The following is a 26,535-nucleotide window of genomic DNA, read 5'->3' as shown; positions in this document are numbered from 1 at the left end:
CAGATGGAGGCCTGTTTGGCAGTTGGGGAAGAGGCAAAACTCTAGGGTCCTCTGATGGTAAAAAATAATTGTCCAGAAAGGCTGAAGGATTAAAACGGGGGAAAGGGACATACAATTTCAAAAATAACGAATCAGTTAAAAGTGAAATTTTTGGGGTCATTCTGACAAAGGAATTTGAAGGAGACGAAAATGTTTGGTACAAAGCGCCAGATCCGATGAAGGGAGAAAGTAGATTAACCAACTGCACGTTGGATGAGGCAACGTAAGTTTTTTTTCGGAAGGTTGGGTGAATCGAAGTGAAAATCGAAGTATTAGTACACTAGAGGAGTTTTATGAAACAAGAAATAAAGATCTAACCCGTAAAGCTTGCTTTACTGGCGTGGGGATCTTCCAGATAGTAAGTATCAGGATTATAATAAAAGCAATACTTGTGTGTAGACTTACGTTGGGTTAAAAGTAGGAGATGTCGGGCTATAGCCTGGAGACGTCGGCCCACCTGGAGAAGTCGGCGAGCCAGAGAAGTTTGGAGAGGTTGGAGAATATGCCTCTGGACTGGTGGGAGACCATCCGGGCGAAGTTGGGGTATACTTCGGGGAGGTAGGAGAGGTTGGTGAAAGATGCCTGCCAGTACCTCCCAACGCTGGGCTGGTTGGGCTGTAACTAGGCGATGTAGGGCTAAAAACAGGCGAGGCCGGACTGAAGCTGGGCGACGTGGGGCTGTAGCTGGGTGATGTAGGAGAGAAACCTGGTGAAGTGGGCGAGTAGGAAGGCGAGGTAGGTGACTGAGCTTGTCCATATCCAGGAGAAGTCGGTGAATAAGCTGGAGAGGTTGGAGCAAATGACGGGCTGGCTGGAGAGAAAGCCGGAGATGAAATGAACCGCGGACTTGTAATGCTCATGCCCGGAGAAGTGGGAGAGTAACCCGACGAGGGAGAATATGCTGGAGAAGTTGGACTGGTATTGAACGGACTGCTGGGAGAGTAGCCTCCTCCAGGACTCCTCGGCTCATGAGGGCTGAATCCACCATAACTTGGTGGCTGGTAATCAGCGAACCCAACAGCATTCTCTGACCCGGCTTGTCTGACAGGTGAAAATTGGGAATCAGGATCAGGGGAGCTGATATACATGTTCTCTTGCATTGGTGAGCCGCTGTCGTACTGGGTAGCGGCACCGTCAGAAAGCATCCCCTTAGGTTCCTCGCCCATCGCTCCTAAGCCTGCATTGTTGGAAACGACGCCCATAAGCATTGACTGATCAAGATAGACATCAAATTCTCCCGTTCCTGCGGGTGCCATTTGACCAAGGATCAGGTTCTCAGACACGCCTCGGCAGTCGTCCAACTCAGCAAAAGCAGCAGCATCAAGAAGGATTTCGACAGTCTCTTCGAAGGAGCACCTCATCAGAGCACCAGTATCTGCACGATTGATACCATGTCGGGTTACAGCCATGAGGAAGCCTCGTGAAGTCATGACATCTACGAGAAGTGCCAAGTGTCGATGGTTGACGTAAGAACCATCGAAGGCAAGCACCTGTGTCAACTCTCTGAGAAGGGCTGTTCGAGTAGCTTCGATACCAAACACTTCAAGAATCTCGACGAATTGGTTAGAATATGTGCGGCTAGCATCAATGCCAGGTATTGCCAACACATCTGCAAGGGCGGAACCACTAGTTTCGAGTACCCATTCTTTACATTCAGGGTCGCTTGCACTTTGATGGAGCGAGCCATCCTCGAGAACTCTAGTTCGGGATTTTTCATTAATGAACGCACGGTCAATACCGGGAACACCACGTAGGGTCAGAGTGTCGAGCAAGTGGCTTTCCAACTTCTTGAGAGTAACATCATATTCCGTGTCATCATCATCTTCGTCTTGCTTTGGATCCTGAATTTGACGAATACGGACGACTTGTTCGTCGGCGTTGTTGTCACTGAAGATAACAGCTATATCCTGGGGGTATGCTTCCTTAATCTTTGTTGCAACATCTTGGACAGTAAGACCCTTGTCTAGAAGTTTTGGTCGACTTAGAATAATACGGAGCAACCACTTTGACTGTCGTGATGAGTCGTCCGCAACATCCTCCGGAATGATGAAGTATGATTCCACCATATCGATATCGTTTTCAATAACGGTTGACTGGATATTGGGATCGTAGTATATCTCAGTTGACTCTGTTACCGATCGTAGACTAGTATGCTCAACAATGCTTCGCAATTGTTTAGCAGATTCTTTGTTCATCCGACACTCTGGTGCTTGATAAACAGTCATAGATGGCGTCTTGATGTTCGTTGCGACGTTTAGAATTTCCTTAAGACGAGGCACACCTAGCGTAACGTTCTTTGAGGACACACCAGCAAAATGGAAAGTGTTGAGAGTCATCTGGGTAGCCGGCTCTCCAATTGACTGGGCAGCCAACACACCAACCATCTCACCGGGATTTGCCGCAGCTTTTCCAAATCGACTCTCAATGGCACCGAGAACATGCTGGAAAGCAAGCTTGTTCAGTGAGTATTCCACAACCAAGCGTCTGAACGCAAGACGTGAACGGAGCTGTGCCTTGAACAAAAGAGTTGCGCTTTCCTGAGCTTCACGGGAGAGAGCATCATCTCCACGGACCACAAGCAAACGATCCAACAGCTGCCTGACTTGCGGAACAACTTCTGCCGGGTGAAGGTCACTAATTGTGCCATCACGAATTCTAAAAGTAGTTTTGGCCGACTCCAAAATTCGCTGGATGTTGATCGGTAATTGCATCATCTCGTCATCTTCCTTAACAACAGTTCGCAAAAAGGCGCGGTCCTTCAACAGTTGTTCCCATTCTTCATCAAGGTGCTTTTGTACCTCAATGTCACCTGCAATCTCTGTCGCCTGCTCCAGGATGTCAGGCGAAAGTAAGCGCTCTGGATCCATGAGGTCAACACGGAACCGATTTCTAAACTGTTCATCCGAGCATTTAATAACGTCAACACGCTGATTTTCAATGCACTGGCCGTCAAGACCATCTTCACCATAAAGAAATTGGACGATATCTCCCAAGGAGTTGCGAACAGTTCCATCGTATTTAACCATGACTTCTTCCAGTGCCTTGACAAGCTTTCGTTGGATATAACCAGTCTCCGCAGTTTTTACAGCAGTGTCAATCAAACCTTCGCGACCAGCCATAGCGTGGAAGAAGAATTCTGTAGGTGTGAGTCCCCGGAGATACGAATTCTCGACGAATCCACGGGATTCTGGAGAATAGTCATCTTTTGTGAAATGTGGCAATGTCCGATATTTAAATCCGAAAGGAATACGTTTTCCTTCAACTGACTGTTGACCGACTACCGCCGTCATCTGAGAAATGTTGATGGTGGAACCTTTAGAACCAGATCGAGCCATTTGAACCGCGTTGTTCGAGTCCTTCAAGCTCTTTTCTGTCGCAGTACCAGCTTCATCACGAGCATTATTCAGAGCACGGGATACCTTGCTCTCGAAGGTTTCTCGAACGTTCATACCAGGAAGAGCCTCCAGAGTGTTTTCCGTAGCACTGGCAGTAATGGAGTCGACTTCTTCCTTTCTGACACGTACTGCATTTTCGATCTTTTGAATAGTTTCCAGATCAGGAATTGTATCACCAATGCCAATACTGAAACCATTGTGAAGGAGCCAGTAGTTCACAACCGCCTGGGCTCCATTGAAGAAGCTCATAGCAGCATCAGGTCCGTATTCGTTGAAGATAGTATGAACAACTCCACCACCCGAAGCACCAACAGTCTTCTTAGAAAACATTCCATACATCAGTTCACCACCATGGACCAAGACACCTCCATCCGCCAGGGGGGAGAACTTTTCTGAAATGGGAGACTTGTCCTTGTCGATTCGAAGCAAGTTTAAGCCAGACGGAAGAACCATACTAATCATCTGTTTTCCACTCCATCTGGGGCGGGGCTTAAGAATTGCAGGTTGAGGAAGAACACCATCCCAGTCCGGAACCCATAAAAGAACATTCATAACTTGCTCCTTCGTTAAGAATACGTCTCGTCGGCAGATCTTATAAATTCCACAAAGAGTGTCTTGGACAATACCCATAAGTGGACCGTTTCTCTGCGGGGATACGATATTCAAAGGAACCAAACATAATTGGTTAAGCTCAGCTCGCGCCTCTTCACTTTGAGGGACGTGTAAGTTCATTTCATCTCCATCGAAATCGGCGTTGTACGGGGTCGTGACAGACAAATTCAGTCGGAAAGTGGAATATGGCATAACACGAACACGATGGCTCATCATAGACTCCTTGTGAAGGGATGGCTGACGGTTGAAAAGGATGAAATCGCCATCCATGAGGTGACGCTCAACTTTCCATCCCCATTGCAGGAAGTTTCGGCCACCACCACCCTTATGATGTCGAAGATCAATACGTTCACCAGAGCTACGAATGACATAGCGTGCACCTGGATGAACATCTGGACCATTATCGACAAGTTGGCCTAGTCGATGGATGTTGTAAGGTGTGACCACCTCAGGGTATGTCAACGTCTGCGCAATGCTAATAGGAACTCCTACTTCATCAAGTGAGAGATTCGGGTCGCCAGTAATGACAGTACGAGCTGAGAAGTCCACACGTTTTCCCATCAGGTTCTGTCGGAGACGACCTTCTTTTCCCTTTAGTCTTCCACGAATGGCCTTAACGGGGCGGTTGGATTTCTGCATTGCTTGGGGAATGCCAGCTATATCGTTATCCATGTAAGTTGCGACATGGTATTGCAGCAGAGACTCGAATTCGCGAACCACATGTTCCGGAGAGCCTTCCTGCTCACACCTGGTAACGTTTTGATTGGCGCGGATAATTTCAGCAAGCTTGTATGTTAAATCATCCTCTCCACGCTGGCCGGTACCACTGCCCCCTACCAAAACACTAGGTCGAACGGGAGGGGGTGGAACAGGTAATACGGTAATGATCATCCACTCGGGTCGGGCGTAATCATTACTCAATCCCATAAGACGAACGTCTTCCTCCGAGATGTTCCTAAAGATTGTAAGGGCCATTTGAGGAGTGATCTGCTTCTTCTCAGGTTGCTGAATTTCGTTATCATCCATCATGTCGCGCATCTTGCTTGGTTTCCATGTACCCATTAGCGTGATTCCTTCTTTTCGAACCTGGGGTTGAACGTTGCCGCAACCACCATGTCCCTGGACAGGTTTTGAGCTCTCTTTGGCAAAAGGGTCATCCTCTTCCGGTGGGTCAGCTTCACAAATAAGGATATCCTTCGACAATCGCCAAATAGCATCGAAACGTTTCTTCGGATCGCGAAAACGAAGGGCGTCCAGATATTTCTGATCAGACTGAAGATATTCAAAAAAAAATGTCAGCATACTGGCCATATCTATGATTTGCCATCCCACAAGGGATGACTAACCGCATTGGCTTTTATCTTTCCACAATTGTGGCAGACAGTTTCCAACAGCTTCTTAATTTTAGTCAAAAAACCTATACCAGAATGTCAGTTTGAAAGGTTCAAAATCTTTTCCATGACAAATATTTACCAATATGGAACACCGGCGTAGATAGTTCGATGTGGCCGAAGTGCCCCGGGCAGTCATTAATGCCTTCTTCGCATGTAGCACATCGCCAGTTACGATCGATGGTGCCTAGACGAGGATCGTTAAGTCCCTTTTCACGTGGCCGTTGTCGTTGGTCATCCTAGAATAAGAAAGAGATATGTTAGTATGAAAAGTAAAGATTTATTGCCTCTGTACGTCCAAACGTGAACTGACCATAGTCTCAGGATACTCGACATGGCACACGCTCATCCGCTTTATCTCCTCAGGTGAGAGGAGACCAAACTGGATCTCTTTAATCGTGCGCAACTGCGCTTTCGAATATGGAAATCTGACGGAAGACATGGCTGCGGTAGTTTCGCAAGCAGTTGATGTGGTGGTAAAAAAATTTTGGTAGGAAGGATAGACTGCGAATGTGAAGAATGTGACAGTCCTGCTCCTGGGTTAAAAACGCGCAAAGGGATCCGTATCACGTCCAATATCGAAAAGTGGCACTATATTGAGCCTGAAATGACTGCGTATTTGATGAAGCTGATGGCCGTGTATGGCCTTTTACCGGCCACTGGCAGACCCTGCCCGAGGGCGCCTTTGGACCTTTTCCTGAGATGCTGCTAGGACGTGGTTTCTGAGAGCGCAAGAGCGAAGCGACGGGGAGGACGGAGGACAAGGGAGCCAAAAGAAATACCGCGATGCAGAAACGCGATATTCTTAGATGCTTGCGGGCGTTGCAGACGTTCAGCGCTGGTGTTTGACGGACGTTGTTCTGAGTCTCGCCTCAGATGCGCTTGTTGATTGAAGTTCGCTCGAAGTTTTTCGCCTCAGGCGGTTCCTAATGTGGTATAGCGGATGACTCAGCAGATTTCAGTGTTGTGATTGGATAATCAGACGCACGCCGAATCGGGAAGTTTTTGACTTCATTTTCATTCACAGCGACAAAGGCACAAAAGGAGGACGAAGAAGAGGAGAACAAGAACACAGCCCTACAACACGGATAAAGGGGAGAACGGCCCAGAGGGTAGCTAAAGGTTTCGACAGGAAAAGGAGGACGATGGTCCAAGGCCAAGGATGACTGATTGCGCGTGCGGCTTACTCTGGGATTCACTGCTTCCCGCACACCATGAATTTGGCCCTTATTGATCCGTTTGCATTGGCGCAGGACTACCCGGATATTTTGACGGGAACTCTCAGTAAGACAATATCCATGTACTACCTTTTCGTGGGCTCTCCTTAGCTCTTTTCTGACTTCACCTTTTTGTTGTTATTTTTTTTGAAGGAAGCGGCCATGCGGCATGTCTGCGGTTCAATCGCAAAGGAGACTTTCTAGCTTCGGGAAGGGTATGGAAGATAACTCTGTCATGGAGAGACATTCGGGAAGAACATGAACTAAAAGCTCTCATAGGTTGATGGTACTATCGTGATATTCGATGTCGAAACGAACGGTGTCGCGCGCAAACTGCGCGGGCACAGCAAACAGATCCAGTCACTAAGGTAAGATACTGTTACCTTCACGAGTTCGATGCGCAGATTACGGGTAAAAGTGCTAAATGATACTCTCAACAGTTGGTCCCGAGATGGACGATACCTCTTGAGTTCATCACAAGATTGGAAATGCGTTTTGTGGGACTTGAAAGATGGCTCACGAATACGGACGGTTCGATTTGAAGCTCCCGTATATATTGCAGAGTTGCATCCATTCAACCAGTACGTCCACGCGCCAGACATGTTCCCTTCCCAACGGAATGCATTGCGAGTACATACAAGGAACTAAACAGTATTCCATCTTAGTTGGCTATTTGTGGCCTCGTTGTTTGAAGACCAACCAGTCCTTGTCGACGTTTCCTCTCCTCGACCTATTAAGCGTATCCTACCCTCAGCACCTCTTCGGCCGCAACCGGAGAATGGAGAAGAAGTTGACCCCGCAGTAGCTGCTAAGCAAGCTGCACAGGATGCAAAGCATTCAACTTGCGTTACCGTCTTCACGGCACTTGGCAATCATATTCTGGCTGGCACATCAAAGGGTTGGATCAACATTATCGAAACTCAGACCTGCAAAACAATCCATTCCACCCGTTTATGCAACGGTGTTATAATACTTCTGCGTCTTGCAAGCAATGGACGGGATTTACTTGCGAACAGCTCCGACCGGGTGATACGCACCATTTTAATGCCAGACCTTTCACAGCTTGGCGTTAACCTTGAACCATCTAATATCAAGCTCGACATAGAACACAAATTCCAAGATGTGGTGAACAGGTTAAGCTGGAACCATGTTGCTTTCTCTGCAACGGGTGAATTCGTGACTGCATCCACGTTTATGAACCATGACATCTATGTCTGGGAACGCAGCCATGGCTCACTTGTCAAGATTCTTGAAGGCCCGAAAGAGGAGCTGGGAGTAGTCGAGTGGCACCCAAACAAACCCATGGTGGTAGCCTGTGGGCTAGAGTCTGGCGGTATATATGTGTGGTCTATTGTCACGCCACAGAAATGGTCTGCGTTAGCGCCTGATTTTCAGGAAGTCGAGGAAAATGTTGAATACGTCGAGAGGGAAGATGAATACGATATCCATCCTGCTGAACAGGTTCATCAGCGCCGGCTTGATCTAGAAGATGAGACTCCGGACGTGCTTACTATTGAACCTGTCAAGGGAGAAACCGGTGATGATGGACACGAGACGTTCCGCATGCCTGTCCTCTTGGACATATCAGATAGCGAGAGCGAAGAGGATATCATTGCAGTGGGGCCTGGAACAATGAGAAGACGCAGCCCTGGCTCCGGACGTGAGTGGATGAATAATAACAGCAGCAACAATGTAGCTGCGTCCGCTACCGCCAGTGGCGATGTTTACGATTCTGACGGGAGAAGACAGGCGACATCGAATGGCATTGGTAGAGCGCAGAATAAAGGACGCCGGAGATAACCTAAACCAGCCTTTTAAAAAATGGAAATTGAAAAAAGAAACAAAAATAAAATCAAAATATAAAATGGAAAAATATAACTCGATCAGATAATAGTCGAGTAACTGATCGTCACAACTTAACAACTTTATCCAGCACGCTTGTAATTGATGAACAACGCCATCTGTGCCCCGTTTTTATTTCTCTTTCGGCTGTTCACGACGTCATATCAGCGGCACGCCTTACGATAGGGATGCACTGGACTAGCTATGACGAAACGTCACCTCCAGCCTCGCTACTTTTTCCCTTCTGTGGGATGATTCTCTAGGCTAAGTTGAAAGGCAAAAATTCTCTGCGGGCATCCTCAACGCAGCCAATCGTACATACTTATGTGGTACGTCTAGACATGCTCGTCCATTTACTGCATGTCTGCACGAGTCCCAGGATGACCTCAGCTTATCGAAAACTGCCCAATATCTTGCGCCACGTCTCCTGGATGTCAATAATGGGTCCCAGGGTCGACTCCACGCAAAGATTTGAATATCTTCCGGGTATGATGCAAGCAAGCATCTAACATGAAACAATGAAGCAGGAACCCCTTCCCTTGTCCCACGAATCAGCGTTTCTTTTGAGGAGACAACATGTTCAATTTCGAACCATGTTCTGTCTTATACTTCACCGAGTACTCCGTACATGTATACGAGATCATGGGCTCTTCTGGTTGACAAATGAACGTGGAGACAGCGTCATGCATGGGTGGATTTCATGCACCTGCCTTAGTCACTGTCGATGACCCTTGTCACCAACCCCAATGGTATGTTGCAGGGAATTCTGCAGGTATTCATAATCATGACAAACGTGAAGCTAACCGACCCCCTTACTTTTCTTTTAGCTAGCCCTACTCCGTACCAAGGAAAAGAAGATGCCGCTGCTTCAGCTAGTCGCTGCCACATACACGCTCAACTGGAAGAGAAGGCTGTAACTTTGTTCCATCCAGCTTGCTTGGTAATTTCACAGCTCTTGGTGCATAGGCAGAAGGGCGAGATAGAAGGAGAGGGGAGATAAGTGTGTATGACGCAGCGAATAAACGTCCGCAAGCAAGTAGTAATCAACCACAGGAGTATTCAGGTTGTAGATGCTCGATGTTGTCACGCGAAGATTGGATCTGAATTTAACAATTAGCTCCTCTCCAGGGTTTGCTAAGGAAATATAATTAACCACTAGCTACCATGAACGCATGGTGACTAGGAGCCGAGTTAATATCAGACATTCTCAACATGTTTTAATACGGAGATATCTCCGTCCAAGGTATGGGGAAGCAAACGGGAAGTTGACCTCCTGAGGAGCCCCAATCTTGCGAGTCAACTGCTTTTGTCAGGGATATTATTTTTGAAGTTAGTTACAGGGGCAACAGACTCCCCTATGGTGTAAGTACTCCGTACATTGCCACGATACCTCGTATAACTATTACCGGAAACCAACTCCATTTTCGGAGAGTTGTACGATGTGTTACAGAGTTAAATTGTATTTCAGGACGGATACCTTGGTCGTATTATGAGGAAATAGAAGGACTTGTCGTTTACTCCTATGAAGTGCGTTTCGAATTTAGCAGCACAGAAGTGAGGCTCACCCGCAGCAAACTAACTAAATCTTAATTAAGTAACTAGTTAGCTGGAGGAATAGTTAGTTAATTGATATCGAGTATAGAATACTCCAATGTCAGGCTAATTAGCTAACTACAATAACAACTAACTACTTAAGCACCCTTACGCTGGAGGAAGAGGCGGGCATTAGCGACCAAACAACGCCTGCTGGTTTGATACTGTTGCAAATTCCTTTTTTCACTGGTAACGACTATGGCAGAAAGTACATGTAGTATATATACAAGCTAATGCCAGTAGATGCTCGGTAGTTACGTGAGAATATACGGCCCAGGGAAAGCACCGCAACCGATGGGCGTGAAAGCTATGACCCTATCGAACAGTATAACGAGCCCACTACGTATTGATAACCGAGACAGAATGAAAACAGCAAAGGAGGATGACGGGGAATTTTAAGGTAACCGTAGGAGACCCTCTATATAAAACAAAGTACAAAGGCACAGCATGACCATCAAAGCAAAGAAAAAGGAGGCAGTCAAGGAAAAGAACAAGGTAACTAACCACTCGTTATCGTAGCAATAGATCATCACCATGAATCGTCGTCCTGAGGAATGATCATAAAACAGAGAATACTCCTCCCTATATAGCCAACTCCGGCATGCTCTGCCAGCCTGAGGAAAAATAACAAAGAAACGATAAGCTAACCGAGTTATGGGATGCAAGACGTCCACACAAACTTTTTCCCGGCCATTCGTAGATCCGTCGCCTCTTTACTTACCTTTTTACCCTTTACCATTCCGGCGGGACAGGACAACGCTTGATAAGAAATTGGGAAAAAAAAAAAAAAAAAAAAAAAAAAAAAAAAAAAAAAAGCCCATCAGACATGCAAGCAAGGGTTGAAGCGAGGAGAATGCATTGAAAACACCCAAGAAAAAGAAAAGGAGCCGTTTCCCGACTGCCCAATGATAGGGAACATAACAACTTCAGAGACATAAATGTTGGGAGGCAAGTGACGGAACCGCAAGACCCGAGGACAAGGAAACAAATATAAATTCTGGCAGAGACGAACTGGTGGCGAGAAGCTGCTGGCATATAAGCTGGAGAATATGTAGCATTCCCCCTGAACTATTCCGCTTGCCGTTTCTGTTTCGTCGCATATGTCAACCCTGTGGAAATTTCCCTGAGAAGAGGACTGACAGGCCAAGATGCGACGTGGTCGTGCATAATATGAATGGGTATATTCTACCCTTGTCCTGACAGCCGGTGACCCAAGCATCGGAATACATTTGACGAAGCTGTTCCCCTGGCAGTCGATTTCCTTCTGAACTGTTGTCCTTATTTTTCTTTCCTTTTTCCCTCCAGCTCAATCTGCCAGCAGTGCCTTTTCCCATCTTTCTGTCCCCGAGGCTATCCCCCCTTCCAGGCCAAACCAAAATCCTGGGATTCCTATCATTTACATTCCATCATTTCCGGCAATCCTCCTAGCATGTCCATACTTCCCTTTCCTCCAGATAGTTGGGGTTTTAGTTCCTCGACAGTCATCTGTGAACGGCGGGAAATGTGCTCGAGATATCGGAATTTCACAACACTCCGGGGATGTGAAATGTGAATCTGTGTATATGGAAAATATACAGGGTAACCACAACATCCCCTGAGCATCGGCTTTCGGTTCAGCATTTCGACGAATTCATCGGATCCATTTGGAAGTCAAATCCTTCTCCCCATGCGACGACACTAGCTGGTACTTGATCCGATCCCTAGTGAAGTGTCACTGTACAGGGGGGAGGAGGGAAGAGGGAGGGACATGGCTAGCTGCGCGATATAAACTCAGCAAAAATCACAATGCTCGTTTAAAGGATGTCACGGCCATCAACTCAAGGCTGGTTCGTATGATTCAAGTGTGAAAAAAATACCCTTTTCTCCTTCCGGTTCCTTTGGCCATCCGTCTTTCCCATGTTTTCGCCTATCGCTTCCACCTCCTTTACATTCATTCGTTCTTCCCGAAATTCGCTCTTCTTTCAAAATCATACTTCTGTCGTCCTGTATTGTTCGTCCTGCAGGAAGTAACTGCCGGCAACCAAAGGTCCAGTGGCAATTTGGTTCTTATAGTCACCCATTAATGGGCAGTTAACAGTTTTTGCTAATCGGATAGCAATGATGAACAGTAGCCCGGAAAGGTTACGGACCAGTTACACTTGGGGGACAAGAGAAATGGGGTACTCAGATTCTAGCAGATGCTGGGTGCATCCGACAAAGAAACCCAAATTTTGAGTTGTCTCACCTTGGTTTCCGCGCCGTGTAAACCTGGAGATGATTCCACGCCTGGACATTTTTGTCATAGGCCTGAGTTATCGCTTGATCAGCCAAGTCCTGGATGCGATCAAGAGACATTCCACTTATTCGAGTAAGTGGTCCTTGCAAGAGCGTCAGTGCACTCTCTGAGAACGCAAGATTGTACCACTTTCCCACCAACTTGTCAGACGGGTCCTCTGGCCACTCGTTGAGTGGCAATCCCTCCACATGTTGCCTGACATCGACAAATCCAGCCTCCTTCAGAGTGTGTTTCATGCTGCGATTGAAAGCAATTGGCCGCATAGCCTTATCTGTGGCAGCCTTCAGCTGCCGGTACCATTCCGAGAGATGTTCGTTTGGCATGCCATTGACGGTAAAGGGCTCGAAGTCAATTTCGACCTGTTCGAAATAACCGGTTCCGGGTTTCAAGTGCGCAAAGACCTTGCTGTACAAGTTGGGCCAGTTCGAAACACTCCCGCAACCCATCTGAAGATGAATAAAATCCCAGGAATTCTCGCCTAGAAGCCAGGGGCTCTCAAAGTCCCGTGGAGATTGGAATTCACAATTGGGAGGTCGATTGGTGGGTTGCATAGGAGCTAGGTCGATCCCAAGCACATATGCGTGAGGATATTTCTTTGCTATGTCGATTGCCCAGATACCTATCGTATTTGCCAAGCGAAGCACAAAAAATAGGTCAGACCGGATTCTGCCCTCAAGACGAAAATGAAAACGGGTTTGTGTAATAAGAGACAGATATATAAAAAAGGTGCGAGACAAGTCCCAAAAAGGGTGCATTGGCCGCGTGCATTCCGGGTTCCAGAAAGAGACTGAAAAAAGATGACAAAAGGGGAGGGGAGGGGGGGCAAATGTGATAAAAAGACTAAAATGAGGAAATTTCAGTACCTGTTCCGCAGCCTAGATCGAGTATCCGAGGCCCCTGATCATGGATTGAAGTGGGATTGCGCATTATGCTTGGGGGAATCTTGATGTTCGGGCTGTGCAGTATCTCCTTGCGGGCCACGCAGAGCACCCGGTGGAAGAGGTCTAACCGATCCTGCTCATTCTCGTCGCAGGGATACATGTACATTCCTCGTCGAAAGCCATGGTATAGCCTCCCGTTCTCCTCGTAGCTCGGGTATGTGTCGACCTGGCTGCATCTGGGTCAGCAACAGGACCAGGGAAAAAGGGGGAGGGGCGTGGGTGCTGATGATAGCGGTTCAGGGCACAGGCTCTCGGGCCTCGAAATTGAACTGCACAACCCATGACAGCAGAAAGCATTACATGAATTTAGAGGCCATGGAAAGAGGATATCACAATCTCCGTCTTATACCAAGCAAAAATGAAAACCACAGCAGCAGCAGCAGCAGCAGGAGAGAAGCTGGACTTGATACTCACACGTGATTGCCTAGTGCCCCGCTGTCCATATCAACATCTTCATCCTGATGCTGCTGTCTCCCTTGACCGGACGACCTGGGAGACTTGCCAGTCACAACGGAAATGTCCATTTATACGGACCGGTGGTGATCGAGGCTGTTTGCGCGCGCGGACGAGCTATCTTGCTGGGTGGGGTCGGTCGTTGAAGAACCGACCCTCGATCCAGAGACCACCAGGGGAGAAACCGTACAATCCACTATGGAGGCCGCTTGCACAAAAGTACAGGAGGAGAAAGGGAGGGAGAAGAACAACAACGACGCCGTAGGGTCTGCTCTGGACGCAGGCTCGTGGTAGAAACGAATTCGCTTGGGGGAAGGCCGTGGATTGAGCGGGAGTCGCGGTTTTTTCACTTTTTGACTGGAGTTGAAGATTTGAAGAATTCCTGAAGAATCAACAAGGAAAAGAAAAGAGAACAAACAGGTAAGCCCAAAGACACCCAAAGAGTAATAAAAAAAAAGAAGAAGATTTAAAAAAAAAAAAAAAAATAACAAAAAATAAAATAAGAATAGAAAATAAAAGAAATAAAATGCCCACAATACAAGTCAGCTGACGATTAATACAGCTCTGCGATGATAAACTCCGGCTCGCTCTGGGGTGGGAAGAGACGAGAGCCAGATAGAAGCAGAGAGGCCTTTTCCCTCTGCTGTCTCGTTTCTTTTTTGTCTGCTGGGCGGCCGGGATGGCGAGGGATGGAGCTGGCCTGGCGTGGAGGCTGAAGACGAGAGAGGCGGATGCCGGACGGGGGTTTGAAGATTTGGTCTGATTGAAAGATTCCGGTCGGACTCTTCTAGTCTCTGCTGGTGGCTGCCAGTCCTTCTAGTCCTTCTGGTTCTCCTGGATTCTGTGATGAGAAGGTGGATAGGCGATATCGAAAAGGATCGGAAGTATATACATACGTATATATATATATATATACAGACACACATATATATAAATATACTATGTAGATGCTGAAGACATATATATAGAGTTGTATATCAGGGCAGCAAGCAATTGATTGGGCAGCCAGGATGAAAAAGCGGGAGCTTTTTGTTATTTTTTGCACTTTTCTGGCTCCCTGCTGGGGTGGAAGGGGATGATGTATTTTTTCCCTCTCTTCTCGTTCGTTTGAAAAATTATGCTGATTAGTTTTTTTTTTTTTTTTTCTCCTCCCTTTCCTTTTATCCTTATTGTGTTTTTTGTTTTTCCGTTTCTTGTTTGACCTTTAAGAGGGCTAAGGTTGACGGACAGCAGCAACGGACACAGCTAACATGCAGAAACCGAAACCTTCGATCCGAAAAGTGGGTGTGAAATGACACTACTAGATGTGGAGGCCGGAAAAAGGAAAAAAGGAGAAACCGGGAAACACAAGACGTAAGTAATACTGAAGAGTCCTGGGAGTGGGAAGAGGAGCCAGTGCTGGAAAGGGGTGTTTGGGAGGATGATTGGGGCCGACTGGATGGAAGTCGTTAAAAAGGGGTTGTGTTTGCCGGGCCTGCTGGACGCAGAGAAGAGCGGGTTGGACCTAAAGACGGCGGGAGAAAAGGGCATATAAGTATCAGCCAGAATGCCTTGAAACCGCTCTGGATGGGAGATGTTTAAAAAAGAACCGAACGAGCGAAAAGAAAAGAAGGCGAAGAGACAGAAAAAGAAACGAGAAGAGAAGATGCTTACACTTTTTGATACCGGGTATGGTAAGGCCATCAACGGGGGACCTGGTAAAAGGGTAACGTCAACAGAGTTAACACAAGCTAAGCTGGAAAAAAAAGGTGAGGGAGGAAGCAGAACGATGCAAAGAAAAGAAACGAGACGCATCCAGTTCCCAACCTTATCAGAGCAAGCAGCTATATTAGCCTCAGACATCCGGGAACGAGTTTGGGCCAGAAAAGGGTGAAGCGGCGGAGATGACAGCAAAAGGGTTGGATGAGAAGAGGTTGGGGACAAAAAAGGGGGCGTCGTCTCGATGAGATTCATGCTGGCTGCTGCCTCTGCTTCCCTCTTACGCTTTTTATTTTTAACAAGAGCTAAATCTTATTGATGTTTGGCAGGCAGGGATGCCTTGGGGAAGCACAGATTGATCTTCGCTAGGCAGTTGATTGGATTTTTTCACTTTCGTTTTTCCCTTCAATTTTAATTATTTTGCAGCTCCCTCTCCGTCCTGTGCGGCTTTCCTCTCGTGCATGGTCGGTTGACAAAGTGTACTCCGTGCGGAGTATGGAGTATACATAGCTCAGCCTTCACTGTTGCGGCGCATCCTGAGGAAGCCATACTCTTCACGAACCTGGGCATGGGTGGCAGAGGCTCGCTGCCTGAGCATCGATATGCATACACTTATGTCTTTCGAGCACGGCGTACGGTGTAGCAGGGTCTCCACCACATGGTTCAACGACTGACGGCCAATCGATCGATATAAAGGCCACACAGAAGTGATCGGTCCTACTCTCACACAGACACAAACAGAGTAATATCGTCAGAATAATATATATTCTGTATCGTGATGTTAATATACCGACTTTCAGAGCGGGTCTTTTCTTTTCTTCTTCTCCGGGCGCCTCAAAGTATGTGCATCTTCATCTGTGCTCCCGTTTAGTTAGTTAACTCGTACTAAGCTGGGCTATCCCTTCATCCTTTTTCCCAGTCCCGTGGGACGAGGCACAAGCCTCGGGACGACGTGGCGAGGGAGCTGAGCAGCAGGAAGGACTCTGCTCTGAATCTTTAGCTGGGAGAAACCCTCCTCGTCTGACGTGTTACTCCGTCTAGGAATCTCAAGAAGAGGCTGACTAGGGTCACAGGAGATATGTTAGAAGATCGTGGTAGAGATAACGCCGTTCAGACTTGGACGGCCATTTTTGACCATGGATGTGACGTTCAAGGGGGCGCTTGTCGAGGGGGACGGGGACCTTGCATAAAAATGCTTACCAGGCACAGCAACCAGAAGTCTGATTCTGCTTTCGTGCCTGACAGATGGGTTAGTTATGTTAGTTGGTTTATCTCACCTAGGATCCAGGATGATGAAAAAAGAATAAGTAAAATAAAAGCCCTCGACCGCCATGAGGTCAAAGAAAATTGACAAAAAAAAAAAAAAATAGAAAAATAAAAACTCGTCCGGGACATTCTAGCCTTTCACATGCCGAGATTTCTCGCGGGGGCTGCAAGGAAAGAAAGCGCTGTTGAACGATCCCGGAGGAGTGGTCGTTGGTGGGAGAGAGGGCCATATATTGGGCGGAGTCGCATGCTGCTGTGCCGGGAATCACCAATAATAAATTCATCCCCTTTCCCCAAACCAACGAGGGAAGGGGAAAAAAAAAATCGACTAGGCCGCTGAGGAGACTGTCTATCGAATGCTAATAGTACTTAACTAATATATAGGGAATGACGCCAACAAGTTAGCTGGTTTCGTTGTATATGTAATACGGAGGAGTGTGCAGGGGTATGATATTACCGCTGGAGCCTTCAATACGGGCGATTACCTGCAGAAATATGGGAGGCGATCAGAGTTTCATGCGTTTGGATGTTGATGCCGAGCGAAGAAGAAAAACTGGCACGGCAAGTCTCGCGGTCCCACGACAGGAAGTACGCAGGAAATAGGGCTGCTGATGACTGGCTGTTCTCTAGGCGCTTTGTATGCACGCATGTCTGTCCTCTGTCGATAGTGGAAGAAACAATTATATATGCAAGGTCGACAGGCGCTTACCCAGAAAGGCGAGACAGCAATATGGCCGATCGAAGACCCGAACAGATGCACAATAATAACAAGAGAAAAGAAGAGCGGAGTAGAATGAAAACCAATCGTGCGGTTGTTATGTGCGCTGCGCCGCTTCCTATTCACATGGGATAACGGCGAGCCGCCGAGAATGAAATGTCATCTGGTGGCTATCTGGCCTTTGTTTTTTCGGGGGATTTTTCCCTCTCCCACATAAGTAGGTATCCCCACGCTGGCAGGGGGGTGGAAGGATGAGTGTGTACCCGAGTTCACTTTGCCTTGCGTCTTTGCTCTACTTTCCCAATCCTTGGTGGTCGTTTTTGTTAAGTCTCTTTTAAGACACTCCATCATACATCATCGACCTGTGTGGACCCATGGGTGTGTGGTGTATGGCATGGATCAGGGTTACTGCCAAACGATTTGCTGGGAGCAGCCGCTTGCCCGTCACACTAGCCTCCAGTTTAGCTGTAATCGGCGGTGAGGATATCAAGCAATGACCTCTGGTTGGAGCATGGCAAGACATGATGTTGTTTTGCGCTGTTCTGGTTCTGCCTATCCTAAGTCATACATCATCCCATCTCTCGGGCCCTCCTGGAACACGAAGATGCGAGGCTCGGACAAGAGATGACACAAAAGGTCGAGAATGAGAACGGCCATGCTTACTGACACTGGCGCCCCCATCCCCCCCCCCCCCTTTTTTTTTCTTGTCTCTTGTGTATGTTCTTTCTCGGCCCCAGCCGACACCTAGCCAAACCAGATAGTCATCAGCTGGCCCATGGTAAGGTTCGGTTTGGCGGAATCATACCATGGTTCATCACAAGCCGCTCAGTGGAGCCTTGCCGGAAGTCTAATACGAATGAATGAGTGACAATTAGCTGGCTCTGAAAATCCAGTTAATTAGCCAACTTAGGCATTTGCTAATAAAAGGGGAAGGTTGGACTTGCTGTTTTCCCCAGCGCATTGAATATTATTTGATGAAAGACAGGGGGGGAGAGAGAGAGAGAGAGAGAATGTGTGGGTGTAAAAAACACTCCCCTCGAAAAAAGGAACGAAAGATAAATGATCTCCTCTTCTCCACCTGCATGCGAGCATACTTGGCGCAGCGTCAACTGGGGATAGAGAGAGAGGGGTTCTGATATTAAGATGTCATTGTGTTGATGCTGGGGGGGCTTGCAGAACGTGCATCCAGAGGGAACCAACCCCCTGGCTTTGCAGTCTGGACATGCACACTTTGCTGGTTCATGAGCATGCGCATCTATCACGGTTCCATACGGGTAGGGAGGTGGAGTCTGGCTGCATTGATGAGTTGTAGCTAGTTAGCCCATCAAGGCAAGTCGAAAGGCAAAAAGAAGGAAAAGGGAAAAGGGACGGGAGACGACTGGACGATTATTTTTGGATTTGGCTTTGAATGGAGTTATCTCTGTAAAATGTCATTAAAAATAATGGAATCCAACATTTTGGCATGTTGAAGGGAGCCTCCCGGTTGGCAGAAGAGTTGGTTAGCATCTAGACTTTTTGGGTTGTAACGGTGGAATGTTCCGTAATAAGTGTCTGAGTCCTTCTGAATCTCTATGTCAAGCACGCATAATAGATTGGGTGCTTGGGATTAAGGGTTGGCCTGCCTGACTCGCCGATATGAGCTGGACATGTATCTATAGCTGACTCGACATAACTATTTGACTGTTCTGTACGTGGCCTGTTGACCTCGCCGGAAATAAGGCTAAAGGGTGTTTAATATACGGTGTACTTAGGGACGCCCGCAAGGGTGCTCGCCCGTGTCTAGCTTGCCCAGTATTAGTATCTCGCACAGAGAATAGCAAAAATCTACACACCTATTCCGTACGACGCCGTTGATTTCCAACTCCTTGTCAGAGCAGACTAAGAGGATGCGGTTAACTGGAACTATCACGGTCCACCTCCCCGAGTGACCTCATAGCCATGAATCTTTTCAGGCTGTGATGCCGTTCTTCTTTTTTTCCTTGTCTCTCCTGTCGCCCTGCCCCATACGAAGTGCATTAGCCCATACATACGGATAAATGCATGGTGCCAGATCAGGTCGCATTAAGAAAATGCTCTCAACTGCGCTTCTCATCAAATCGATATACCCTGAGTGTAAATGCATGGAAGTCTCCCTCCAACGGGGGTTTATCGCCACGTAGGGCGAGCGATAGATCAGCCCAGAAAGAAATTCAGGCACCAGCTTATTTTGCAGTTGGATTTCTATTTGCAGCTTTGCTCCCTTCTTTATTTTCACCATGTCGTAGTAATGATATTTGTTTTTTGATCGCATTTTGACCAAGCTTTAACCGACTTGAACATGCGGCGCAGCAACGGGCGAGCAAGGAGAAATGCAAACCACGGTATGTGGTCCAAGGCGTCGTCAGGCGGGTTGACAACGGAGAGGGGTGTTACTTTTGCTTCTGCTACTGGTCCTCTTTCTGTTTATCTTGGAAAATGTCGCATTGAATAGTTGCTGGTGGGACAAGAGCCAGCTTCAGTATTGGTGAGCTAAGTCTTATTAATGCGATCTATCAGAACAATTGTAGCCAATGGAATCTGTTCAGGTTGAGCCAGGCAGGACGAGAATGAAATATTCCCCGAGCAGAAAGGTTATTAGGACCGAAAAAATCAGAGAGGGTCCGTACCGTGGGGGCAAGGGGAGATCCTCGGGGGCCTGCAGTCGTTCGTTCGTTCAAACCTTGGTTCTTTTGACCCAATAGCCTAGCCTTCAGGTAGAAGTGATGACTACCTGGTTGGCATTGTCGGCCAAATGGAATCCTATATGTTACCAGTGCGCTCATTGCGTTTTACCTGTAGGTCAACCAACTTCTCCATCTCACATAGCCATTTCTTCTCAAACTGCTCTCCAGAGAATCTTTGCGCGGACTTTCTCGCTCTTAACCTCATAGCAAGCTTCTCTGATTCTGGTAGAGCTAATGCAGCTTCAAACGCAGCAGCGAACTCAACTTCGGTCGTGGCATGGAAACCGGTGGCTCCTTCGTCGTCCAAATCTACGACAATATCACGCTTTGGCCCACCTGAGTTGTGAACAACGCTAATTAGGCCGGCAGCCTGGTATTCTACCACCCCGATACCAAAATGCTCGTTCCACATAGCATTGACGCCAATAGACACCTTTCTAAGATTTTCTATGACGGTTGGCCAGTTGGCGTCACAGAGGAAAGTGGTGTTATCACGAATCCGTAATTCGTGGGCCAAAAGGCGAAGATTGTAAATATGCGTTTCATCCGAGGTCTGGTGGCGGACTGAGCCGATAAGAATGAGCTGAGGCGAACCGGAGCGACCGTCGCCATCAGCGCTAGCTTTGGGGTCTGTGGCACTTCTGCTCTCAGCTGTAGCGTTGTATTGCTTTAAAAACCGTGCAAACGCGTGCAGAATAAGTGAATGGTTTTTCTCAGGGCGAAACTGAGCTATGTAAAGAATAGCGGGCTGTCGGACTTGTTGCTCACTCCTCAGGTCAATTTTTATTGACTCTAGTTCAGATACCGCAACAGGGGGAAAAACTACACTTGCAGTTTGGTATTGATTCCCTCGCCCTCGCCTTGAAGGTAGCCAGAGACGTTGGATGTGCTCAGATGTCCAGGTTGAATTGCACATAACAACGTCGATCGTAGATCCTACCCAGCCGTATAATCGGGCAAACATGCGCCAGTAATGTTTTTTTATAGCTCCTTTCCAACCTTTCCCGGCCCCTGAATTTAGGCCTTTGGAACCTGATGCGTCGTCTAGGGACTCTAACATGTCAGTTGAAATGGTAGGGTAATGCACATACGCGCCCGTAGGGACTTTGGGGAAAAGATAATGAGATAATGCTGAAGCAAAAGCATAACCCATTGTATCAATAAATATATCAGGAACGAGGAGGGTGAATGCATCGTGTGCAAGAATCAGGGAGCCTATCGATTGCCCAAGGAGAGTAAAATGAGGCCATGTGCTACTTAACACGTATCTTCGCATAGATAGGTATAAGAACACAACTGTGGGCGGATGTAGCTGAATATTGAACCGTCTCTATTTGCCTGTAAGCTGATTGATCGTATGCTCACCAGAGAGTATAGGTACCCCACCTCTATGTTTTTCAACATTGTAGCTTTGTCCACGTCGTGGTCGCCCGTGTATACGGCGCAAATGGCCTTCGGCCACCTCTTTTGAACAGCAGCTATAGCTGCCCAGAGAACTCTTTCACCGCCTCCTCCGGCATTGCTGCGTGGTGGGTGTCAGCAACTTTCATATGACCTCAGAAGATGCGGGGGATGCGTGCGTATCTCACCAGAACGGATGAAAGAACCCTACAATACCAGCCCAGTCACTGCAGTTTCTTCCATTACTGCTAGATGCTGATGAGCTTTGTCCATTATCTCCTCCATCTTTGTCAACGGTCTCCCAATCTTCCTCTTCCACCTTCAAGCCAGTGGTTTGTCTGGCTCTCCGCGACCTGTAATCTTCCTCCTCGACACGCACACGAGCTCGTATCAGTGCCCTTCTCGCCTCGGACTTCTTCTGGTTTAGATATCCTAGCCACTGAAGGGCTGACCGCACGATATAGCCGGGTAAGGAGGGTGTAAAAAGGACTAGGGAGACCAATGCCACCACGACTGCAACTGCTGCTGCCACAGGGGAGAGCATTGTAACGCAATTTATGCAGACTCAGCTGAATGCCAGGAACAATAACCAGCTTTGGCTATCAATCCATATCCAAACCATTAAAATATAGGAATAACAAGCGAGCTGCCTCCACCAAGATAGCTTTTCTATACAGGCTTAACTTGGCCTTCCAGCAGGTACTAAATGAGGGATACTTGTTACTTGGTCTAGTCGCCTTATCAGACCTGGATGACTCAGCAAGCTGCCTGTACCTGTCGGATAAATAGTATCTCCGCGAATCTTAAGACCCGACCTTTACTTGATAAGGTAGGTTTGCACTGTTTGACTTGAAGAGCTTCTGGCCAACCTGAAAAAGGAAAAGAAACCGCGAAAGACACGGCGACACGGCTTTCTTGACCGTTCCAATTACACCGAAACGGATGCATGGCGTGCCGGCTTATAGAGAGTTCAATTGCAGGTCCTCGTTCGCTTTCTTTTCGTCATCGTTCTTTTTTTTTAACACTATAAGATGTCACTCATGTGGCCTCGTCCTGGATTTTCAGTGTTAAGCTCCTTAGGATGCGGTCGAGTTTCAATTGCAGCACCGTCGAGGCGGAATTTCCACGCTTCGAATCCAAATCAAATTATAGACACCTCTGTTCTTGTTGCGCATGATGTTATCCAGGGATTTCATTCTATCAGTGGCCTACCTTGGGTGCTCTCAATTCCGATTACAGCTATTACGGTGCGGTGCTGTGTCGCCTTGCCGCTTCAAGTTTGGTCAATTCTAAAAGCTCAGCAATTGCAAAAGCTGAACCCACTTCTCCTTACTTGGAGCAGAGTCTGTCAAAAAAAAGCTATGGACGAAGCAATTATGGAAGGACGACACCTTTTTCCAAAAGCAATAGAAGTTTCCTGGCAACAAGACTTCAAGATTAAGAGGAAGGAGCTTTACAAGAGGTGGAAGATTCGTCCCTGGGCAGGCTATGCAAGCATTTTGCAACTTCCCGTATGGCTTGCTATGATGGAGAGCTTGAGAAGAATGGTTGGAATGTCAGGAGGCCTTCTGTCTATCATTCAATCGTGGATTGAATCAAAAGTAGACGGAGCCCCAATTATTGAGATTGAACCGTCCATGGCAATGGAAGGCGCCCTGTGGTTCCCCGACCTCCTCGTAGCAGATCCGATACATGTACTCCCTGTTGTCCTTGCGGCCTCAATGTTCACCAATGTCACCTGGGGCTGGAAGGTCAAATCTGCGGCTGAAATCTCCAAGCTACAGCGAAGTGAAGCAATTCGAGAAAGATCATTTAAGATCCTGAAGCGGGTTTTACAGGGGCTTTCTATATGGCTGGCGCCGGTTATGATCTATTCCCAAGCCCCAGCGGGCCTGTTGATATACTGGATCTCGAGTTCTACCTTTGCAACTGCGCAGACGCAAATAGTGCGCAGAGTTATGCGAACCAAGGCACCGCCAGCGCCTTGCCGTGAAAAGAGTGTAGGGAGCATCCATGATAAGACCTCTACGGCATTCAAATGAAAACAAAAGCTGTCAATATATACCCTGTCGTTATACTTGAAATGTAATTTCTGGTTGCTATGTCGGGCCATGGGGTCCTCAAAGATGTGACCATTAGCCGCCCAAGTGTAACGCCAGGGGGGCAAGAGTTGGGAAAAAGCTTATAACAATCAGCACCGGTGACTGCCTGTGGACGAGAGGCTTATTAAAGGGTATTAAATCATTAAGCATTTCAAAGGCAGATCGGTCATGCACCAGTTGCATCACAAGGACCTGTTTCATCTCTGGTTCTCCTGATCCTGATGAAAAATGCATGTATAATTCGCAGCCCTTGGAATGGGTAATGTGATGCTAGGATGAGGATTTTTAATCCCCATAAATACTACTACTGAGCTGTTATTGAGCTCAGATACTGCGGAAGTATTAAGATATCATCTTGTCATTCAATATGATATATCTTTTGCTTTACAAACCAGATTTGGATATAGGACTTCGCCAAATATTGAATACCTGGCGTTACGCGGCCACTAGCCACTTTCAAGTTAGATATGATATTCTATGGAACAAAAAAATTTAGCCGAACCATCATGCAAAGCGTCGAGCGAAGAGTAACGATACGGGATTTTCAGGGGCCGTTCAAACAAGAGACATTAAGAGTCCAAATATAAAAACGGGATATCAGAAACTTGTGAAGACACCAACACCAGATACGACTTGTACGATATGGCAAAAATACAGGCCTATAAAGGCATATAGAAATCAGAAAACATTATAGCCTGGGGGGTATCTTGTGTATTGAAGCACTAGCGTCCTGGTTCACGCTGACTGAGCCGTTGTTTTCACCTTCACCGAAGAAGATCACTTCGACTGTTAGGTCATCGCTAAAAATTAACATGTTAGCATTTGTCAATTAACTGAAACAAAAATTAAAAACATACCGGTATCTTCGCGCGTAGGGGCTGGGAAGGGTAAGAAGAGCGCAAACAAGTTCCCTATTCTTGCCCCCTAGAGCATTTCGAATCAAGTGAGTTGCTGCGTTCTTGTCTTCTACTACGAAACGGTTGGTATCCTGGGGAATCTCATATTGAACTTGACGGATGGGTAATCTCTGCCCGGATTGCTTTTCCTTCGAGTCCATCTCGACAGGCAAAGATCCGTTACTGCTGAACCAGCTCTTCATCCAGTTTCCCATACCATCCTTTCCACCGGACTTTTGATGTTCAATCCACTGCCCAACCAGGCCAACAACTTCTTCATTACTTAGCATTTCCCACAAGCCATCTGTAGCCAGTACCAAAAAATCACCTTTAGAAGGGTCAATTTTGGTAGTTGTGATAATTGGCTCCGCAGTAACATAAGGCGGCGATTTCAAGAGCTGGTTAGGAGTCCGTCCGAAGAAGTGCCGTTTAATTTTCTCTTGTGTTTTACGCTGCCATTTATATGCGGCATCACCGAAAGCTCGACTAGGTTCGAGACCTCCGAGAATTCTCCCATTCCGGACAACGTTGTCCTCCCCGGGGTGTTCGGCGCGCAAACGTTTGGCTTCAGATTCCGTGCCCCCAGTTTGGTCTTCAGACAGTGGTATGGCTGACCATTTACCGCTTGGCGACCGACGTCCTAGAACAGCCCGAGAGTCACCAGTACAAGCAACGCGTACCAACTTTGACCTGCTGTCATAGAATGCAAGAAGAGCGCATGACCCAGACAGAGCCGGAGCAAGAAGTTCGGCAGCAACAGTTTTAGAGTTAGCCTTGACAACTTTTTCCACGCTTTCGATCACAATTTCATGATCAAGTCGCAGGAATCCGGTCTTTATAGCGGCATCAATCGCTTCTGGGCTTGGGAAGGGGAAAGATGGGTTGGTAGCAGCCGACTTATAAGTGGCATTAAGCTCGCGAGCAACATAGGAAATCAGAGTCTGTCTGAGTTTCGCAGATGTGGTCCATCCACTGTACAACAATAAGTCAGATTTCCACCTGCGCAGAAGTGAAAGGAGGAGGGTAGAAAAGAGAGACTTACGCATGGCCATCAAAGACGCCCCAAAAGTTCCAGTCACTTGTTGGGGCCCCATTGTCAGTTGCTGCAACAGAGTTCGGTACTTCTACCACCTTTTCGGCATGATCGTCTTCAATAGGATCGTTGCTAGGAAGCTGGACTACATCGTAACGGACAACACCGGATCCACGCCCGATGAAATAGGATTCCTCATTTCGTCGAAGTCGTTCCGTGGCTTGCTCAGGCGTAAGCATCCCCACGACTCGCTCTCCCGAGTTATCTGTCCGTTTCGAGACTGGTTGATCAACACTAGCAGTAGTATAGAATTTGTCACTTTCCACCTGGACTCCTGAGGATGATGCCGAAGTTATTGCTGCATTTGACGCGGTGTGGATAGGACTGGATAACGTTGTGCTGGTTCCAGATACAGCGCTGGGTTCAGACCCTCCAGTGTAGGCATACCACGCTCCCGTGGCAACAAGACTCGAAGCAAAAGCCAAAGATAGGTTTCTAAAGATCATCGAGGACTGAAGAATGACAGTATGGCGCGGTACGGTAGGTCTTGATGTCGCAAGGCCTCGTAGGCCTATATCATGATATCGGGGGGAGTGGTGGAGTGCGTTGCCTGGTCTAAAGCATGGCCTTCGCAGTGGATACCGGCGGGCGGTTCGGAAAGCGTGGGCGACTACTCGACGCATCTGAGCATGGGATATCGGTCTGGAGGAAAGTGATAGCAACCGCCGCTGTTGCTTGGAACTTCTATTCTTCTAGCTCGCTTCGCTGCCTCTTGTATCTCGCTGGCGATAATAATAAGTAGTTTATGATATCTTCAAGGATGCTTTAAAGTTATCAGTCTCGTGACGAGGCTGATGTAATCATTAGTAACTTACATGTAACTAGTTAACTAGTTAGTTCACTAACCCGATTGATGTTCCGCCAAAGCGCCCTTGACCTTCCCAAGATAAGCAAAAGATAT

The 26,535-nt window shown here is 47.4% G+C and overlaps 7 protein-coding genes across 7 annotated transcripts; 2 read left to right on the top strand and 5 right to left on the bottom strand.

The window, feature by feature from the left end:
* Window positions 1–440: 440 nt before the first annotated feature.
* ARB_00027 (uncharacterized protein) lies at window positions 441–5,348 on the bottom strand (the record flags this gene model as incomplete). Its single annotated transcript, XM_003013534.1, has 1 exon — window positions 441–5,348. One exon carries the CDS (start codon window positions 5,346–5,348, stop codon window positions 441–443), a length of 4,908 nt encoding a protein of 1,635 aa, XP_003013580.1.
* A 1,702-nt stretch (window positions 5,349–7,050) lies between these two features.
* Window positions 7,051–8,454, top strand: ARB_00026 (uncharacterized protein; the record flags this gene model as incomplete). Its single annotated transcript, XM_003013533.1, has 2 exons — window positions 7,051–7,235; window positions 7,320–8,454. 2 exons carry the CDS (start codon window positions 7,051–7,053, stop codon window positions 8,452–8,454), a joined length of 1,320 nt encoding a protein of 439 aa, XP_003013579.1.
* Window positions 8,455–12,309: 3,855 nt separating this feature from the next.
* ARB_00025 (uncharacterized protein) lies at window positions 12,310–13,119 on the bottom strand (the record flags this gene model as incomplete). The annotated part of the gene is made up of 1 exon (XM_003013532.1): window positions 12,310–13,119. One exon carries the CDS (start codon window positions 13,117–13,119, stop codon window positions 12,310–12,312), a length of 810 nt encoding a protein of 269 aa, XP_003013578.1.
* Window positions 13,120–14,311: 1,192 nt separating this feature from the next.
* Window positions 14,312–15,711, bottom strand: ARB_00024 (uncharacterized protein; the record flags this gene model as incomplete). Its single annotated transcript, XM_003013531.1, has 3 exons — window positions 14,312–14,517; window positions 14,683–14,960; window positions 15,107–15,711. The coding sequence occupies 3 exons, from the start codon at window positions 15,709–15,711 to the stop codon at window positions 14,312–14,314; spliced, it is 1,089 nt and encodes a 362-aa protein (XP_003013577.1).
* Window positions 15,712–20,218: 4,507 nt separating this feature from the next.
* Window positions 20,219–22,087, bottom strand: ARB_00023 (uncharacterized protein; the record flags this gene model as incomplete). Its single annotated transcript, XM_003013530.1, has 3 exons — window positions 20,219–21,472; window positions 21,508–21,664; window positions 21,732–22,087. 3 exons carry the CDS (start codon window positions 22,085–22,087, stop codon window positions 20,219–20,221), a joined length of 1,767 nt encoding a protein of 588 aa, XP_003013576.1.
* A 487-nt stretch (window positions 22,088–22,574) lies between these two features.
* ARB_00022 (mitochondrial export translocase Oxa2, putative) lies at window positions 22,575–23,585 on the top strand (the record flags this gene model as incomplete). The annotated part of the gene is made up of 1 exon (XM_003013529.1): window positions 22,575–23,585. The coding sequence occupies one exon, from the start codon at window positions 22,575–22,577 to the stop codon at window positions 23,583–23,585; it is 1,011 nt and encodes a 336-aa protein (XP_003013575.1).
* A 748-nt stretch (window positions 23,586–24,333) lies between these two features.
* On the bottom strand, window positions 24,334–26,080 carry ARB_00021 (uncharacterized protein; the record flags this gene model as incomplete). The annotated part of the gene is made up of 3 exons (XM_003013528.1): window positions 24,334–24,445; window positions 24,503–25,513; window positions 25,584–26,080. 3 exons carry the CDS (start codon window positions 26,078–26,080, stop codon window positions 24,334–24,336), a joined length of 1,620 nt encoding a protein of 539 aa, XP_003013574.1.
* Window positions 26,081–26,535: the final 455 nt, after the last annotated feature.

Source organism: Trichophyton benhamiae, assembly GCF_000151125.1.
Source record: "Trichophyton benhamiae CBS 112371 chromosome Unknown contig00074.8, whole genome shotgun sequence".
Classification (NCBI taxonomy): Eukaryota; Fungi; Ascomycota; class Eurotiomycetes; order Onygenales; family Arthrodermataceae; genus Trichophyton; species Trichophyton benhamiae.
This window is presented reverse-complemented; position numbering and strand designations above follow the sequence as displayed.